The 20,356-nt window shown below is 41.9% G+C and overlaps 1 protein-coding gene across 1 annotated transcript; it reads right to left on the bottom strand.

Moving 5' to 3' along the window:
- Positions 1-12,771: 12,771 nt before the first annotated feature.
- rce1a (Ras converting CAAX endopeptidase 1a) lies at positions 12,772-19,045 on the bottom strand. The gene is made up of 8 exons (XM_074698859.1): positions 18,727-19,045; positions 17,979-18,081; positions 17,803-17,886; positions 17,515-17,593; positions 17,258-17,425; positions 15,789-15,860; positions 15,653-15,715; positions 12,772-14,788 (listed from the first exon to the last, which is right to left on the bottom strand). Exons 1-8 carry the CDS (start codon positions 18,879-18,881, stop codon positions 14,559-14,561), a joined length of 954 nt encoding a protein of 317 aa, XP_074554960.1. The 5' UTR covers positions 18,882-19,045; the 3' UTR covers positions 12,772-14,558.
- Positions 19,046-20,356: the final 1,311 nt, after the last annotated feature.

The raw sequence follows: 20,356 nt of genomic DNA on the forward strand, positions 1-20,356 counted from the left end.
AACAGGGGAGGGCAGAGGGGGAGGGGGCTAAAGAAAGGACTGTATATTTTTTTGGTGTGTGTGTGTGTGTGTGTGTGTGTGTGTGTGCGTGTGTGTGTGTGTGTGTGTGTGTATGTGTCTGACCGGGGGAGGGGAACAGAACTGAGCTTTTCTGTCTTTTCAGAGAGTCATATGGTTTTCATAAGTGGACATAGTTAAACACACACACAGACACACACACAGACACACACACACACACACACACACACACACACACACACACACACACACACACACACACACACACACACACACACACACACACACACACCAGTGTTCTCCTCCATAATAAGTGTATAATCTCAGTCTGCAGTGGTCTATCAATTATCTCGTGAAGCCTTGAACTGGTTCATGTGAGTCATCTCTCTATTCTCTGATCCTCCTCCTCCTCCTCTTAATCTTTAATTCACAGGAGCTAACATGCTAACAGGAGAGCAGCACCATGCTAACAGCACAGCAGGACTGTGCCATGGGAAGAAAAGCATGATGCATTCAGGTTCACTGTAAACCCCAAAGTTCAAAATACTTAGTTGGATGAAGCTTAGAAAACTTAAAATTTACTTCAAAGTTCAGTTTACTCAAATGTCTGAGTTTTCAGTGTTGAAACTGATTATTTCAGAGTAGATTTAACTTTTGTTACTGTTTAAGTTAGCACAACTTAAAAACAGAAGTTTCTGTGACTGCGTTTTGTAACCGTGAGTGAGGAGGGGGCACAGACCATATGAGACCCTGCTCCTCTCCCAAACATGCAGCAGTGGCACAGGTTGTCTGTGCTCCACTCAACATAGATATTGTCTGTGCTTAACAGCATGGACGAGCTTTCTAAGTAATAAGTAAGGTCAACTTATTATGTTTTAAATTGATACGCAAAATTTTGTGTTGATATTACTTAATGTTCTAACTTATAACAAATAAGCATCAGGTTTATTTGATTAAAGACATTTAGTAGAATGCTTTTTCCATGATAATTGTAACTAATTAAGATTTTGAGTTAAATTAACTTACGTTTTCATATTTCATTACTTAGTAGTTTTTTCAAGGTAACTGGTTTACAAGCAATTTTCATGCTTGTAAAGCTGCACCATGCTAACAGAAGAGCTGCACCGTGCTAACATTAGAGCAGCACTGTGCTGCTTGTAGTACGTAGTATGACGGTTCTGTTGGGTCTGTTTTGTGGTTTACTACTCTGGTTTTCATTTTTGGAAAATATAGGTACAGGTGATGGATTTTATTTTGCCTTTATTCTAAATGTACAACACAAACTATGGGTAAATCTTGGAGTTTTAGTTATTTTGTTAATGATGTCATTGGCAGAATCATCATATATGATTTTTGTTTTTTTATGAAAAAAAACGAATTGGAAGATATTGACTTTTTTATTTTTACAGCTGATGAAAAAAACACTTCTATATAATCCACATATGGTTTAAAAGGTTTTTTAAGGGCTTTAATACATTTGTTGAAGTAGCCACCTATTTTATAACTAGGAGTATCGATATTTGCTTGTGTTTCTTTCTCATCACTTCACTCCTATCTCATGGACTGTCTGACCATGAGGAGAGACCTTTGCAGTATTTAGTTATTTACAACGGCAAATACAAAACACCCCCCAAAACCTTTTCTTCCCGCCATCTTGGATTTGTTGTAAACACTTTATGTGTGATGGCCCACCTCCTGAGACCCCCCAGCCTGCTTCGAGGGAGGAGTGTTAGGAACTGAAGTTTGGACTGTCAAACTTTCTGCTGTGAGACTATATTTTTTTCTGTGGTTGAATAGAGGATCCAGTCTTTGTCTTCAGTCTGGCTCAGTGTTCGTCCTCACATCTGGAGTCTTAACCTGCTCTCAGAGCCGTGGGGCTGAAAGAAGACACCGGTCCTCTCTGAGTCTGAACCCCCCCCACCAAAAACAGAGCTGAATGTTAATCAGACTTAGACTGAAGAGAGGAACAGGGCCTCTGGGTTTACTGAGAAAACAAGGCCAGGCTGGGGAACGCAGCCCACTGTGTGTGTGTGTGTGTGTGTGTGTGTGTGTGTGTGTGTGTGTGTGTGTGTGTGTGTGTGTGTGTGTGTGTGTGTGTGTGTGAGAGTATGTGTGTGTGTGAGAGAGTATGTGTGTGTGTGTGAGAGTATGTGTGTGTGTGTAATGGATCCAGCTGTCTGCTGATGGAGAAGCTGCGCTGTGAATCAGGTTTGTAGTTTAGTGAAACTGAACACCTGAAGTTGTGGGTCACTGTTTTTGTACCAGGCACTGCTGGCTCTAGTGGACACTCAGGGAACTGCAGTTGGAGCATATCGGCGACGAAGTCAGCCAATATGCCAAAGCAGCAACACGAATGCAACGTTATATAACAAATGCAAGAGCAAAAACACAAATGCAAAAGCCACAACAAAATGGAAGTACAGCCACAACAGAAGTCAAGAAGACAGTTAACTTGACAGACGCAGAAAAGTTGTAAAAGTAAGATAAAGATTTTTTTATTTACTTTCAGCTATGATAAATATAGCTCTTATGCTAACTAAAATATTAGTACTATGAAGGGAAGTAGTAGGTGAGACCCCTACAAAGCTTTATATATCATTCATGGAGTTATACAAGATAACCATTTTCTTACTTTCCCAGTTTCTCATTTTTTTCTGTGTCTGTCAGGGTTACTAACCTCTTTTAACTTTTTTTTTGACTGTACTTCTGTTGTGTTGTGGCTTTTGCATTCATGTTGTGGCTTTTGCAAACTGTCTGACACCCACTGGCTACCATACCAGTGGTGATTACTCGAAGACTGCAAGGGAAGCTCAGCTTCCCCTAAAATGTCCCCAAAAGTGGTGATATGTTTTGCTGTGTTTACATTTCATTGACAAAATATGCGCTAGAATTCCTTCATCTTTTGTTCAGAATCAGCTCCTATCACAGGTAACTGGTTCAACCTTTTTCTCATTCGTCCCTGCACAGTCTCAGCGCTTTAACTCAGTTGGACGCTGAGCGTCTTCTGACTCCAGCAGGGAAGCGTAGAGTGGACTGTTCCACTGTGGAAACTGGACGGTCATTAGATAAACACTGAGCTTTGTCCTGCCCATCGGAAGCTCAGTGTCTCTGGGGGTCTATGAGGCAGTGGGCTGGCCTGGGAGCTGGGCTTCTGCATGATGATTGGATGATCTGTCTGAGGCCAAATCCCTTTTTGATTGACAGTGAAATGAGCCAGTCAGCAATCTTGAAGTAAAACCCTCCACCAGAGCATCTTCTCAGTTGTTCTGGACTTATCTGGAAGCTTTATCGATCTCCGGCGAGTTTAGCTTTCTTAAAAACGACGAGCGTTGAGACAACACTGGTAAAATCCCTGAAAAAAACACCTGGTTGGTACGACAGGGTCACAGATCTTTTTCTTGAAAAGGAACGGAGGGTAGAATTTACGTTCAAATATATAAACAAAATTATGATGCAGGTCGGAAAAAATGAGCTTCCCCTCCTTGACTGACCAGCAGCCGCTACTGTCTGACACCCACTGGCCCCCATACTATGGGGACTGACTAACTGCTAGAGACAATCTCTAGTGGACACTCAGGGAACTGCAGGTTCTGAGGTCTTAACACGGCTGTAACTGTTCAGTTTTTATCTTGTTGAATATTTCCTCTGATAACTGAGTCTATATTAAACTGCGCTGACAACTTTCACACACAGCTTTGCTGCAGCTTTGTGTGTGTGTGTGTGTGTGTGTGTGTGTGTGTGTGTGTGTGTGTGTGTGTGTGTGTGAAGTCAGTCTTCATGCGAACAGATAAAAAGCCTTCAGACGTCACGCTCACACATTGTTTGCTGCGAAGTTCATGCTGTCCGTGTCAGCACTGTTGAATGATGGGAGCCTGAGCCGCAGAAAAGGTTTTACTGAGTGTGTTTCAACCTGCAAACAATCATCATCACACAGTTAAACCTGTCAGCGAGTGTGTGTGACAGAGAGAGGGGCTGGAGGAGGGATTATCTTCTAGAACATTCTGTCTCTGAATGAAGTTATCATGTTGTTGGTGTGTATCATGTCTCACCTTGTGGTCTGGTATCATCATTTTCTGGTGAGGACTGTTTCAGGTGTGGAGATTTTAAGGCTTTATAACATCTGGTACTATGATTCTCAGTCACTGCTGTGAGCCTCTGTTAGTTTTTAATATGTCTAAGCAGACAGGAAGTCAGAGGAGCTGAGCTGCTTCTAACTTTAGCTCAGTGTGTTTCTGTTAGTTAAAGATCCAGACATCAGATAAACACAATCTGTCATCAGATTTTATCAAATCTATCTTTACCTGAGAAATGTGCCACAGTGACACTGTGGGTCCTTTGTGAATGACCTGAACTGAATCACTTACTGAAAAGATTGGTTCATTTTTCAACTGCAGCTGGGCTCTCCTCTCTCTTGTCTTCTGCCAGTCAGTCAGTCGCTTCAATAAACACACTGAACGGGAGCTCAGACATGAATCACTCACTGACTGACTGAGATGGAGACAGGAACTCTGGTTCAGTTTGTTCACTCACTAAACAAACTGAGGCTGGTGCAGTCTCACACTGTCACTTCCAGTCGTTTACTGAATGAATGTTCTGAACAGGTGCTCCATCTCAGAGTCTTCCTCTCAGTCAGACAGTCAGTGAGTGATCTTTTTACTGAACACACTGAACAGTTGGAGAAATATATGATTGTTTTAGCAGCTTTCAGTTTGCAAACTGCAGCTTTATCCCTCTAAAATCTCAGCTCATTTGCTGTTCTCAGTCAGTTAGGCTGTGTTTCAGCTTGGTGAAGTATGATTTGCAGGCAGAGCTGGGTATACGTGCCGAACGTTTCTATGAACAAACCTTTTGAATGAATCATTTAACTGAACTGATTCTAATGATTCAGCAGTCTGAAAAAACGGTTTCTCCCATCACTGGCCCAGTGTTAGTGCATTGATCTTTAAAGGAGGAACAGTCAAACTGACTGCTGCTGGTGTGTTGGTCCAAAGAGAGACTCAGAAAGCAGCTAAAGCTGTACGACATGTAACTTCATCAAGGCCCTGTTTACATGTTTCATCCGAAGATGCTAAGAGGCAGTGAAAAAAATTACAGAAATGCTGAGGGACTGAAAATGCTGAAGTAAGCATGCCAGGCCTGTAGTTGGTGCTACAACTGTCTTGTCCATAAGCGGCTTTTGGTAGATCCACACTGAAGTAGTTTAGCCGATCATCTGGTGTATCGGTGAATGCTAAGAGCAGAAGTGGAGCGACAAATGCACATCTTGTTGAAAGACAGTCAGCAGATTCAGTATTTTAAGCAGCACAAGCTCAACACGGTAGACCATGATGATTGTAACAAAGGTACTGTTGTATGCACTCATGCAATGCAAAGCAAAGCGTGATGTCAATGCTTCCACTGAAAACTCTGGCTTACTGTTTACACGGCAACTGTGTCGGCAGTTTTAGAGAAATTCCACTTTGGAGGCCGTTTTCAAAAGTTTGTTTTATAGGTCGACCGAAACGCCGTGTCTGTGTAAAAGCAAGGTCAAAACGCCAAAATACTTTTGCATTTCACCCTAAAACCATTGTCGTGTAAATGGCCCCTAAGACATTGCAAAAACTTTCAGCTTCAGACCTCGTCTGTCCTAACCCAAAAACACAGAAACATCTGCAGAGATTAGCTGCGTACACACCTCCCCTTCATCTCCAAATGATAAGATTCTGAAGGTTAAAGGTCAAATATCAGTGTGACCTCTGACCCTCCTGTCTCTCACACAGGTCAGTGTCCTCTAAATCTCTGCTAACACAGACATAACTTCAGCTCTGAGAGGAAAATCATCTTAAGCTCTAACTCTGTGTATGTGTTTGTGTGTGTGTGTGTGTGTGTGTGTGTGTGTGTATGCATGGGGGGGTCTTGTGTAGGTCTTGGTTCAGTTCCAGCTGGTCTGTGGGAGAACTGTGGGACATGTTTACCATGACGGACCCTGGGGAGGTTCAACCATTAAATCCAACTTTAACTGTCCAATTTCAGCTACACACACACACACACACACACACACACACACACACACACACACACACACACACACACACACACACACACACACACACACACACACACACACACACACACTTACACAAAACCCCACAGCCACTCACACACAAACCATTACTCTCCATGCGCACACATTATAACCTCCATCAGTGTTTCTGGAGGCAGGATGGATGGAATGAGTGTTTCTTTGTGTGCATGTTTCTGTGTGTGTGTGTGTGTTTTATCTGAAATATTTGTGGGCAGCCTGTTCTGCTCTCAGATGTTCTCACGCTCCGACTGATCCAAGAATACAACAGGAAGTGACCGAGGTGAAGGGGGTCTGTTTTTAAAGGACACGTTTTTTCAGAGCCATATATGTCTTACTGTGTGTGTGTGTGTGTGTGTGTGTGTGTGTGTGTGTGTGTGTGTTGGTGTGTGGAAGCTAGTTTTCTCAGCAGTATATTTTTATCTCCCCATATTAAGGGGGTGTGCTAAAAGGCTAGTCCTACATACTGGGGCTGGCTCCAAGAAGGCCTGATCCCCTTAAAGTCTCAGGTGTTACTCTCAGGTGTGGTGGAGCTCATCAACCAGCCGTTGCTTTTGAAGAAGAATTTCAGAGATATGATCTTTTGTAACTGAGCTATGGCATCATGCTTAACTGTGAGAATGTTTTACCAAATGACCTTAAAGTTTAACAAATGTAATGTTTTTTTCAAGAAATGAGACAAACCACCAGGGAAAACTGCTTGTGGAACGATATCAGAGGTCTGTGGGGTATTATATCCACTGATACTTGATATCAGAGGTTTGTTGGGTATTATATCCACTGATACTTGATATCTGAGGTTTGTTGGGTATTATATCCACTGATATCTGAGGTTTGTTGGGTATTATATCCATTGATACTTAATATTTGAGGTTTGTTGAGTATTATATCCACTAATATCTGAGGTCTGGGGAATTGTACCCACTGATATTTGATATCTGAGGTCAGTGGGGTATTGTATCCAATGATATCTGAGGTCTGTGGGGTATTATATCCACTGATATCTGAGGTCCGGGGTATTGTACCCACTGATATCTGATATCAGAGGTCTGTGGGATATTTTATCCACTGATATCTGATATCAGAGGTCTGTCGGGTATTATATCCACTGTTATCTAAGGTCTGTGGGGTATTGTACCCACTGATATTTGATATTAGAGGTCTGTGGGCTATTATATCCACTGTTATCTGAGGTCTGTAGGGTAATGTACCCACTGATATCTGAGGTCTGTGGGGTATTACATCCACTGTTATCTGAGGTCTGTGGGGTATTGTACCCACTGATATTTGATATCAGAGGTCTGTGGGGTATTGTACGCACTGATATCAGAGGTCTGTGGGGTATTTAATCCACTGATATCTGAGGTCTGTGGGGTATTATATCCACTGATATCTGAGGTCTGTGGGGTATTGTACCCACTGATATCTGAGGTCTGTGGGGTATTGTACCCACTGATATCTGAGGTCTGTGGGGTTTTATACCCACTGATATCTGAGGTCTGTGGGGTATTATATCCACTGATATCTGAGGATTTTTGAGTATCATTTCCACTGATATCTGGGGTTTGTTGGGTATCTTATAGAACAGTACTTCTCAAACTTTTTTAGATCTTTGACCCCTTTTAGGTTAGACATTTTTCCAAGGACCCCTCAGTATTGCAACAATGATCAGATTAATTTAATTTACGGTGAATCAGTTTGGAACATTAGAATAAGGCTTTATTTACTCTCCACGTTATTGTTAAATTTTGAGAAAATATTGGATTCTGAATATTGAGGCAGTGTTGTGCACAAAGAGGTGGCCCTATTGTTGAAAACACATGCTGAAGTGCCCTTGAGGAAGCCAAAATGTAAACTGAAATGCCCTCCTTGTGGGCAAAACACACTTAACTGCCCTTCTGGGTGGCAAAAACTTCCCCTGTATGTGTTTTTTTTCTTCGAATCCCTTCTCTTTAAAAAGCCTGTGCAGGTCACTGCACTGAGGGGTTTCTGTTTTTTAGTTTTTTTCTATTGTTGTGCACTATGAACTGATGGACATACCAAGATCATATGAGAATTAATCTTATGGCACAATGCTAAACTGAGTGACAGGGGCTGGAAGAAATGGCTGATTTTATTGGTGCAAGAGATCCCAGTTTGTAATGTGCTGTTCAATGCTGAAGCACACTTTTACAACTGTTTTTAAATCATGGTTACTGAACCGCTGGGGGCCCTGGGACCCCACTTTGAGAAACACTGTTATAGACTAACACCAGAGGTCTTTGCTGTTTTATATGGAGTGATAAAAGGTGTTTGTGGGGGATGATTCTTGGTTGTTTTGGGGCTTTGGTTGTTTAAGAAGCTAGTCTTCATGCTGTCTTGCTTTAGCTCTCTTAGTCTGTGGATCCACTTTCACTGTGGGAGGTATTGGAGGAAAGCCACTCTCTGTGTTTATGTGCTCAGCTCCTCCCGAGGTCTCTGGAATTACACCTTTTGCATTCTGATCCCTTTCAGATCATCATTAGAAACAGTTGCGCAGGAGGAACCCTGCACAGGAACTTCCTGTTAGGAGGAGGATTGACCAGGAGCACAGGGTCGAGGTCGTCCCCACATACCAGAGCTCAGATTCCTCCAAATTTAATTATCATCAATGTATATACATTTACTTTCAGCTCAGAGGGAGGCTGGCTGCTGCTGGGAGGGGGGTCAAAGGTCTCATCACACTCAGTGAACCACTTTCTGTGTTATTCCTGGAGTGACTCACCCATCAGCCTGTAGCTCTGCTTATACTACCTGACATTTGAGAGAAGGTACAACTGAGCTGCATGTATCTGTGATGAACCAGCAGTCAAACTCATGTAACTCATGAAACAGGAACTTTACTAAAACGTTCATCAAACTAAAACATGAGGCTCTTAAACTCTGACTCATCCAACAAGACACAAATCAGATCCACATTGAGCATCTGTGCTGCTGCTCTCTGTTCCCACCCACAGCTCAGAGCCTCAAGGAGGAGGAGGAGGAGGAGGAGGAGTCTGATCCAAGCAGGCAGGAATTCCTCCACAATATTTTCATCCTGCGGAGAAGAGCCATGGCTTTAAAAACATAAACAAGGTCGTGTGAACGCTCAGGGACCTCCTGTTCTTCTAATGAGAAACTGAATCACGTCGTCTTCATCCCAAACTCAGAGGAACATTCATAACAGACTCAGTACAAAACCTGAGCCTTTCCACAATATATTCTCCACACAACAAAAGGTGATCTAAGTGTCCTCCATGTTCTGCTAACAACCATAATCCAACCAGAGCTAGGGCGCTGTGAGTGCTAGTAAAGATGGTTTGATGAACAATAGATCATGATGAGCTTTTGTTTAAGAGACATGAGCTGTGGAGTGAGTCCCTCCACTTGCGTCATTCTTTTGTGAATGAGTTCCTAAGATCCTAAGATGCATGGGCGAGATGAAGAGAAATGAAGAGAGGAGATGAGGAGATTTGTTTGAAGAGGAATGATTCTTCAGAGTGAGGGCATCAGCTCCAACACTTTAACAGCTGCTTGTGTCTATGCATGTGCAGTGTAATAATCTATCTATCTATCCATCTATCTATCTATCTATCTATCTATCTATCTATCTATCTATCTATCTATCTATCTATCTATCTATCTATCTATCTATCTATCTATCTATCTATCTATCTATCTATCTATCTGTACATTTCAAAAATTAGAATATCATGAAAAAGTTCAATATTTTTCATCACTTATTTCAGAATGTGAAACTCATATATTACATAGATTCATTACAGATAGAGTGAACATTTGAAACATACATTCATTAATAATTTTGATAATTGTGTCTTATAGATAATGAAAACCCAAAATGCAGTGTCTCAGAAAATTAGAATATTGTGAAAAAGTTCTCTTGGAAAGTCATGGTGTCACACCACAATCAACTAATTAACTCAGAACACCTGCAAAGGTATCCTAAGCCAGTAAATGGTCTCTCAGGCTGTATTCAGACCAGAAAAGTCCTTCAGTCCACTTGTTTGGTCCGGACCAAAAGTGGACTTTATTTTTTTCGTTTGGTGCGGTTCATATTCAGATTGTACTTTTTGCAAGTGGACTATATTCTGTAAACACATCCACGTGTGTGACGATCAGTGCTCTCATAGGACAGCACTGACAAAGGGCGGCACACAGAGTACAGACCTGGAAATGGAGGTAAACGTGTGTTTGTGCTCTTATTAGAGCTGCAAAATCAAGTTTCAAGAGCAGCTCCTTCAAAGAAGGCTTAACAACACCGTTTCAAATTTTGGAACAGCGAAGACGAATGCATGCAGCAAGGAGACACTATGCTCTGCCTGTCCTCACCCACGACATGCTTGCAACAGCGTGGCTAAACAGAAGACCTTAGGATCAGGTATGAACCAAAGACGGTCAGGTTACGGTGGCTTCATAGGCCCAAAAGGTGCATGTATCCTGTAGTTAGTTCAGATGGACCTTCACTGGAGAACCATGAACCGCACCAGAGTTCGTTTGGAAGCGGACCGAGACCACCTAGAAAAGTGGGTCTCGGTCTGGTTGTTTGGTCCGCACCAGGGTTCGTTTGTGTCTATTCACACCTGCATGAAAAGTCCGCACCAGCGTGGGAAACAAACCCTGGTCCGTTTAAAGTGGACCAAACAGTCCAGGTCTGAATACGCCCTCAGTCTGGGTTGGATGGCTACACAATCATGGGAAAGACTGGTTACTTGACACATGTCCAGAAGACACTCATTGACACCCTCCACAAGGAGGGAAAGCCACAAAAGGTCATTGCTAAAGAAGCTGGTTGTTCACAGAGTGCTGTATCCAAGCATATTAGTGGAAAGTTCAGTGGAAGGAAAAAGTGTGGCAGGAAAAGGTGCACCAGCGAAAGGGATGACTGCAGCCTTGAGAGGATTGTCAAGAAACATCCATTCAAGAATTTGGGAGAGCTTCACAAGGAGTGGACTGAAGCTGGACTCAGTGCATCAAGAGCACTACACACAGACCATTTGTAGAAATGAGCTTCAAATGTCGCATTCCTCGTGTCAAGCCACTCCTGAACCAGAGACAATGTCAGAAGCGTCTTACCTGGGCTAAGAAGAAAAAGGACTGGACTGTTGCTCAGTGGTCCAAAGTCCTCTTTTCAGATGAAAGCAAATGTTGCATTTCATTTGGAAATCTGTCTGGAGAAAGAGTGGAGATGCACAGAATCCATGTTGTCTGAACTCCAGTGTGAAGTTTCCACAGTCAGTAGCCATGTATACATGGAACCAAATATTCTGCTTGCATTCAGCTTATTTGCTCAAACAGAAAGAATTTAACCTTTGTATCCACCTCATTCCAAAAGAAAAGTGCCAATCCAAATGGACATTGAATCGGTTTCACAGGGGTGGAATATTCCTTTCCCCAAACTGATTGAGGTATCAAGTATCCACTCAAATGCAAATTGTCAGGGTGCGTTCTTTCAGGGCATGCTCAGATATGACGTAAGACGCAACCAGAGACATTCCTCAGTTTTAAAAATGGCGGCGAGCCGTCAGCACTGGACTGTTGTGGAAAGTTCGTTTTTGAGCCAAACTTTGAAAAAAATGAACATAATTTTAAGACTGGACGGACGACAAACTCGCAACACGGAGTATTGCAACACCGTGATAAACAAACTGTTGTCCTCCAGCTTTGATAAATCTCGTGATGTTTACGTTTTTCTGCGCATGCCCCATTGACTATTCTGTTTGATTATGGCGGCGCATGTAGACCAAAGATTGGAATATTCCTTTCCATGTACACTAGTGAAAAGTCATTCGGAAAGATTCCATTCAGAAAGACGGTAAACTCAAAGCAACCTGGGCTTCCATTACACCTGGGCTTCTATGCCAGGCCCAGGCTGCATTGATGCAGTAATTCATGCAAAAGGAGGCCCAACCAGGTATTGAGTGCATGGAAATGAACATTTCAGAAGCCTGACATTTATGTTTAAAATATCTTTTTTTATTGATCTTGTGTAAAATTCTCATTTTTTGAGACACTGCATTTTTAATTTTCATTTTCTATTAGCCACACTTACAAAAATTTCAAGCAATAAATGTTTGAAATGTTTCATGCTATCTGTGATAAATCTATATAATATATGGGTTTCATATTCTGAAATGAGTGATGAAATATATTGAATTTTTTCATGATATTCTAATTTTTTTAGATGTACCTGTACATAGATAGATAGATAGATAGATAGATAGATAGATAGATAGATAGATAGATAGATAGATAAATAGATAGATAGATAGATAGATAGATAGATAAATAGATAGATAGATAGATAGATAGATAGACAGACAGATAGATAGATAGATAGATAGATAGATAGATAGATAGAAAGATAGAAAGATAGATAGATAGATAGATAGATAGATAGATAGATAGATAGATAGATAGATAGATAGATAGATAGATAGATAGATAGATAGATGGATGGATGGATGGATGGATGGATGGATAGATAGATAGATAGATAGATAGATAGATAGATAGATAGATAGATAGATAGATAGTAGGTTACTACAACTGGTTTCACTTTTCAGTTTCTGCATCTGATGACTGATTGTCCTTGCTCTAATGCCAAATAACACATCCGACACAGCAGTTAAAGTTTAGATTAAACAAATAAGAGCAGAGACAGACTCTATACCAAAACATTTTATTCACAGACCAGGTTGAAAGTTTCTGTCAAAGATTGTCCTTATAAAACATGTTTGAACTGCAATACGTGACTCAGGTAGAATAAATCCATGCTCACACCCGTACAGGTAACCCATCTCCAAAATACATCTGGTTATAAAATATAGACATCAGTACAAACTTCTGAATCTCCAGCTGAACATGTGAAATATTTTAGATTCTCTGTGAGTGAAATATTAAAATAACAGCCACTGATCAGCAAAATACACTATGCAGCTGCGTGTGTGTGCGCCCTCTGTATTTTAAACACCAACTGGAATAAATAAAGTGTTTTTACAGCAGAGACGACAAAGAGAGATGAAAATCAGTCAAAAAAAAAAAGAGTTCTCAACGTGTAGAGGATTTAAATTGAGTCACCAAAGACAGGAAATGTGTGTTTTTTTTACTGTTGTTTGTTTGTGGAAGAGGCTGAATAAACTGATTGTTGTTTTCAAATTAGATTTAGATTCGTCTCAGAGTGAAAACTGAGATTCACCAACAGTGAATGAAGAGGACTCAGTCTAAAACATGGAGGTCTGATGCCCCCTGCTGGCTGCTTTAGGTACAAACACTTCACACACTGCTCAGTGACTGCATGGCTCATCAGGCCAGCGTCACCTCCACACACGCACGCACGCACGCACGCACGCACGCACGCACGCACGCACGCATGCACGCACGCACGCACGCACGCACACACACACACACACACACACACACACACACACACACACACACACACACACACACACACACACTTATTGCTGAGGATGAAAGCAGCCTGTTCTTCACAGTTTAAGTTTCCACATTTGTCAGAGCAGCTGATTGATAACATCGCACACACCGAACACTGACAGGTGAGCTGATGATCACCTGACCAGGAAGTGACTCAGACAACACCTGTCTGTTGGTGCCGGGTTGACCAGAAATGAAAAGCACTGAAACAAAGTCAAAGTGATGTGAAGTCAAATTTGAGTTAAATCTGGATCACAGTTAGATTTAAAAAGAGAAAATTTGAATCTAAACTTAGTGTTCAGTTGAAGTAGAGTCAACACAGTTCCCTTCAGCTCTGATTTCTGGATATTAACCATCAGGTAAACAAACAGAAACAGGTCTGTGGAGTAAATTACTGAGAACAAGGCTTTTTAAATAATCTGATAGATTTCAAGAAGCTGCTTTTCAGAGTTTTAAAACTGAAACTAGTTAGAGTTGTCTGAAGAGAGGATTACTCTCTTTCCTTATTGTACAGTTTGCACTTTCAAAGATAAACGCAGTGATGTTTACTTCAAAAAACTGAGATCACTGGTTGTTTATTAAATTCAACACCTCCTGTCATCTCAGGTTAGGTTTATTAATCTGAGACCATCTTTATTTTGGACCAGATAGTTTGTCTTTACTCCACAGGTGTCTTTATAATTTAGTTTAAGCTAAGGAGACGTATCCTAACGACAGTGATAACAGACGGGGAAAAAGAAAGTAAACACAGATTTTCCTTAATTTAAAAAATAAGTCGACCCGGACGTTCACCACATTCTGCTGAGACTGACGTCTGACTGTCTCTCTGACATCACCGACAAGAAGCCCCGCCCTTCTCAGACATTAGCCTATTGACAGGTTACATAACCAGGGTCCACTGACCACGCCCACGTCTCCACTGAAACTGACCCCACCTGGCTGTTTGCACTGTCAGGGCCCAGAAGACACACCTGGACAGCCACTCTGCCCCATCTTCATCATACGACACACCTGAAGGGGCAGCCAATCAGGAGAGGCAGAGGGGACTGGGGGAGGAGCTGAGGGTACAGACAGGTGTGGGGAGACCATAGTAGGCGGGGTCTGTGAAGGGGAAGAGGAAGAAGAGAAAGAGAAGGACGCCGAGCAGGTAACAGGTGAGGACGGAGACACGGTAAGGATGATCCATCGCTGCGCTGATGGCAGGAAAACCCATGTAGTTACAGAATGAGTGGCACAGGACTGGACCCATCAGGTGACCTAAAACCATTAAAAAGTCTCAGGTAAGTGTACTACCTCAGGCGTCAGGTTTGAACCCAGCCAGGCTTAAAGTTGAGGAACTCTGTGAGAGGGTTCATCTGGCTGCAGGTAACCCCACCTGACACATAGTGAGTGTAGGAACACTAACTACTTAACTCAATGGCTAGTTAGCAAGTTCGCCAGTTAGTGAGGGACTTTGGGCAGTTACACTGGCATGTTATGGATGATCATATTACTGTACAGCCCTGTTTCCACCAAGCAGTCTGGTTTAGATCAGTACGGTTTGGTACGGTTTGGATTGGTAAAGCCTGATTCTGTTTGCATTTCCACAGCTAACAGTGCCCCCTCATGGTAGATGGCAAGTAAGCTGGATGCTGATAGCCGCGTCAGTTCCATCATAGCATGACGCCATGGCAGCCCAACACAGTGTACATTGCCAATAAATCCAACGAAGAAGAAAAATGCAACACCATAAACAAAGAGCAATGATGGAAGACATCCAGCAATTTGTCTTCTTTGTGATTTCCATGAGGCTCTTTGTTGCAAAAAACAATCAATCTTTGTTTCAGAGAAGACTGTGTGCCACCAGGAGAAATACAGCCGCTGTCACACAGGAAGTGAGGATTCTTTCGACCAATCAATAGTCTGCAGTGTTGTAGATCCACCTTCTGGGATCAGATTGGTTTAGTCTAGGACCCTAACAGACGGGTCCCAAAAAGTGGGACGGCTTGTCTCAGTTATTTGGGGGTCTGTCCTGGGATCAATGGAAACGCCGCCTCAAAATGCGTACCATACCGAGACGAACTGAACTGAACCGCTTGATGGAAACAGGCTAAATTCACAGGTGTAATGAAAGCTGCTCACCTGTCCTGATGAAGATGAAGGCTGTGTATGCTCCAAACACGGCTGTGTAGGAGAACTGGAACACTGCAGAACCAGAGAACATCATCAGCCGACCACATAGGTAATAAACACCTTTACAACCAACACTTGAGCTCACCTGCCGACAGGAAGATCCCTGATAGAGTCCCCTGTCTGAACCTGAGCAGCTCGATCACGTGATGGAAGTGAGCTGGAAGGGAGACACAGACAGATGCCAGTGAGCCATCGATCTATCAAACAATCATTTGATTGATCAATCAATTCATCAATCAGTGACCTTAAATAACAGGCTCATCTTCTCTGTAATCATCTACCAATCAGAGTCCAGAAGAAGGACCATTTCAACTTTGAGAATAGACTTAAAACTTTCCTTTTTGATAAAGCTTACAGTTAGAAACCCGCTCTTAGTCATGCTGCTGTAGGTTTAGACTGCCAGGGGGAACTGACACACAGGGCTCCTGTTTCACTCTCTATCTGTCAGTCTAACTTCTAGTCTTAATGTCATGTTAGTTACTGAGCATACACCTCTCTGGGAAGCTCTGAGCTGGTCTCAAAGGTTCCTCTGAATTGTTGCTGTAGAAGGGACCGGAAAGACTACTGCTAGGCTCACTATCATCACCATAATCACCACCACTGCTACAACACAATGCTCATTTCTCTCCCGTTCCCTCCCTCTCTCTCATATCCATATTCAAAATAAGCTTTATTGGCATGCAGTTTTATTAACATGTTGCCAAAGTCAATGTGCAATCGACTCCAGTCAAGCCTGGACCCTCTCTTGCCTTATTTAGATCAAAAGTCAAAACCCATCTGTTTCAGGCTGCTTTTTCCATTCCCTCTGATCCATTTTAACTCGATGGAACTGTTGTGTGTATGTTGGTTGTATTTGTGACTGTCTCCTTACAAATGAATCTTTTACCTAACTGTAAAACAACCCTGAGTGTCCAGAAAGGTGCTTTTAAATAAAATATATCATTATCATGATTATGATTATTATATTATTACTGTTAATTAAAATGATTAAGAACCCCCTCCCTCCTGTAACCTGGGTCTGGTTTAGTAGTGTCAGAGGAAGTTTCTCCTCTCCTCTGTAACAGACTAAAATCTGTAAAGGTCTCTCCTGATGTTGTATTCAGAGGAGATCAGGTGAAGCACCTGTTCCTTGCAGAGGAGCAGTTATTAATCCAGTTGTCAGAAATCGTCAGCACTGACTTGGGGTGGGAGAAAAATCTTTTTTTTGTTTGACAATATTTAAATTGGGATTCTTTATTAAAAAATCAATTTTTATTTTCAAGCTCAAATTCTTCATTTCAGTCTTTGTTTATAAACTGGATTGGAAAAAAGTTTCCACTTTTCTCCAGCAGAGGGTGAAATGTTTCTCTCTGGCTCATGTGATGTGCATTTTATGGGAAAATGTGGCTCCTAATATAGTCTGTAGACATCATCATTACTTAACTTTTTTACATGGTCTGGTGCTAAAAAAGCAAACTAAATACTGCAAAAATTGTAAATATCGAAGATTCACAATTTAAATTGTGATAGAACTGAATCACAAGAAAAGCATTTCGTCCCAGCCCTAGAACTCACCAACTCCAAAGAAAAGCGGGCAGGTGAAGATGGCAGTAGAGGGTCCGGCACAAGGGACCAACATGGGCAGCATGCAGGCCCTAAAGACCAGCTCCTCTGTGAGGGGGGCCACCACCTGGTTTCTCAACCAACGCATGTCGCTGAGACAGAGGGTCCAGAACCATGGGTCTACATGGGACACACAGAACATGTGAACGCACAGAAAACACACAGAGTGTCTGAGATCACTGACTAAAACAGGGTCAGTGGGGTCTGACCTAAGGCAACACGGACCCCGTCCATGAAGGTCCAGGGACAGTCAAGGGCAAGTTGCATGAGGGGGCCCAGAAAGAGAACCTGGAACACAGAACCACACACAAGTTCAGAAGCACCCAGGTCCAGACTGGTTCTGACTTAAGGTGGATTCAATTAGTGGAGAGAAGCTTCTCAGTTAAAAATTATCAACATGAAAAAAAACAGCTTACACACACAAAACAAAAGACATCCCTGACACTTTTAATCTACCAACATCATCATCATCATCATCACAGTAGGCCATTTCTCACCATGGTGAGCAGCAGAGGGAGAATGATGGCTGGGATCAAACCTTCAAACCGGATCCCCATGAGAGCAAGAAAGGATGAGCTGGTCTGACACACACACACACACCAAAAACAAAAATGACATCACAATGTGGTTCAGCATTACGTGTGTGTGTGTTGTGAGAGTGTGTGTGTCTTACTGTGACTCCTGTGAACTCTCTCCAGACCCAAACAAACAGAGGAGAAAGACCGGATACAATTAGGACGCTGGTGAAACGTCTTTTTATCACTGTGGGATGATCCCTGAAACACACATCATCTTCATCAACATCATCTCCATCAACATCATTAGCCCCATTATCACAGTTATCATCATCATCATCATCTTTATCTTTATAATCACAGTTATCATCACCTTCATTATCATCCTAATTATTGTCTCCACTTTTCAGATTATTTGATTAATCACATTAATTCCTCGAGTAATACGATGGACTTTTTCAGCCCAAGAAACACCTCACAAGTGTTCTCACACCCTCACTCTCAAAGTCAAATTTCTTTACGTCACTTACGTCACACTAAGCTTCACTGTGGCTACGTGATACAACCGCTCAGAGCACTGTTTGTAGTCATTGTGCAGCGGTTTTCACACAGATAAGTCCTGACATCAATAACGTCCTCTAAGTGTAAGAGGACCATCCAAACGCCGTGGCTACCTCTGCACTCCACTGACTCTCTACACACATCTGTTTGTATGGAGCACGCTACGGGGGACAGGTAAATAATCACACATAGGTGGAGGTCACACAGATAGGCAGCAGTGTGTCGTCTGTGCAGGTGACCCTGCCACACACAGACTCTCTTATCACACACTACACGGTCATTACAGGTGTGTAACTCACCTGTCTGTTCTCAGAGACAGTACGTATCACAGCAATATGTTATTACCTGGGCAGGTGGCTCCTCCACACGTACAGGCTGCCCACGTAGGAGCACGCGAGTAGCAGGCAGCAAAGCACGGACACGCAGCACAGACCGTCGTGTTTCCGGTCCTCACCGAGCCCCACAGGTGCAGGCGAGGGGTATTCCCCCTCTTCCGGCATCACGACAGCCCGCTGAGACTCGGACTAGCAGCAGGGGGGTCCAGGTAACAGCATTAGACTCACCTATCGGTCAGAGCTCTTCTCATCTGCAGACTACAGCCGGGGCGCACAGTAAATACGTCATCAAAGTGAGCGTCTCCTTCGCAGTGATCGCCCCCTGGTGGACAAACTGAGGCTCTACATGCAGTTCACGGCTGCTCTCAATTATTTCAAACATTTACATTTTAAACTGTTCTCTGTGGAGAAAAGGGTTAATATTTTTACTCTGATTATCTTCATATTGTGTTTATAAAGGCTTACGTTGATGGGTTATTTATATTCGATTATAATCAGACGGTCTTTGGTCATCCTTGGGTCTAACTTCATTTATAATGAAAAGGTTAATACAATAAGACTATTAGAATAGAATAGAATAGAATAGAATAGAATGTTCTTTATTGATTCCCCTTGGGGGAAATTTTTTGTCACAGCAGTTCACGAAAAAAACAGTAATGTGATAACAAAAAAAATTTGAATACGATAGTAGTAGATTATAAAATTAGAAAGGTGAAAAAATATAAAGAAATATAGAAATATAGAAAAGTAGAAAAATATTACTATTTACATATTTATATTTGAGCGAGATATACACAAAGATTGGTTTTTGACAATGAAAATTTACAATGAGTACTGGGACGGTGGGCAAAAGACATGCATTTGTTAAAAACAAAGTTTAATATGATATGTAAATGATTAATCATACTATGGGACTATGCAACACAGTTAATTATAAGACAATAATAAAAACAGTTTATGAACCCTACTTATTGACACAGCTTGATATGAGATGTAAATAAACACAGTTCAATTGCAGATATAATGCAGTTTTAAATAAGACCTTTATAAACGCATTTTGATATATAACAAAGACAAACAGTTCAATCTAAGACTACCACTGAAACAGTTAATAGAAGACAAATAAATAACCATTTAGTATAAAAGAAATACAGTTTATTATAAGACAAATACACAAACAGATTTGAATAAGAGAACACATAAACAGTTTAATAAGAGAAATACACAAACAGTTAAATATAAGACATTTATAAACACAAATCTGGAATCTGTGTGATGATCAGATGGAGGAGGAGGAGTTGATGAAGGGCATCTATCCTGTCTGCTCCCTGTGATGCATTCAGAGACCAAACATCCAAACATGACAAGAGGGGGAGCTTCAGATTTACTGAAATCACTGAAATGCACCAGGAAATACACGTGACAGGTTTACACACACACACACACACACACACACACACACACACACACACACACACACACACACACACACACACACACACACACACACACACACACACACACACACACACTTTCTAGAATCACACACATATATTCATACATACATGCATACATACTGACACACATTACAGAAGTTGAAAACAGAGAAACAGAGAATGAGAGAAACAGAAAGAAGGCAG

The sequence above is a fragment of the Halichoeres trimaculatus genome, unplaced genomic scaffold (genome assembly GCF_033239565.1).
Source record: "Halichoeres trimaculatus isolate MK-OKI-2021-1 unplaced genomic scaffold, fHalTri1.1 fHalTri1_scaffold_22, whole genome shotgun sequence".
NCBI lineage: Eukaryota > Metazoa > Chordata > Actinopteri > Labriformes > Labridae > Halichoeres > Halichoeres trimaculatus.

Excerpts from the sequence above, each read along its gene's own strand:
- rce1a (XM_074698859.1), bottom strand. The coding sequence starts at position 18,881 with ATGCCGGAAGAGGGGGAATACCCCTCGCCTGCACCTGTGGGGCTCGGT. Across the intron at positions 18,082-18,726 it reads TGGAGGAGCCACCTGCCCAG|GGATCATCCCACAGTGATAA; the intron begins GTAATAACATAT and ends TGTGTGTTTCAG. Across the intron at positions 17,594-17,802 it reads TCCCTCTGCTGCTCACCATG|GTTCTCTTTCTGGGCCCCCT; the intron begins GTGAGAAATGGC and ends TCTGTGTTCCAG.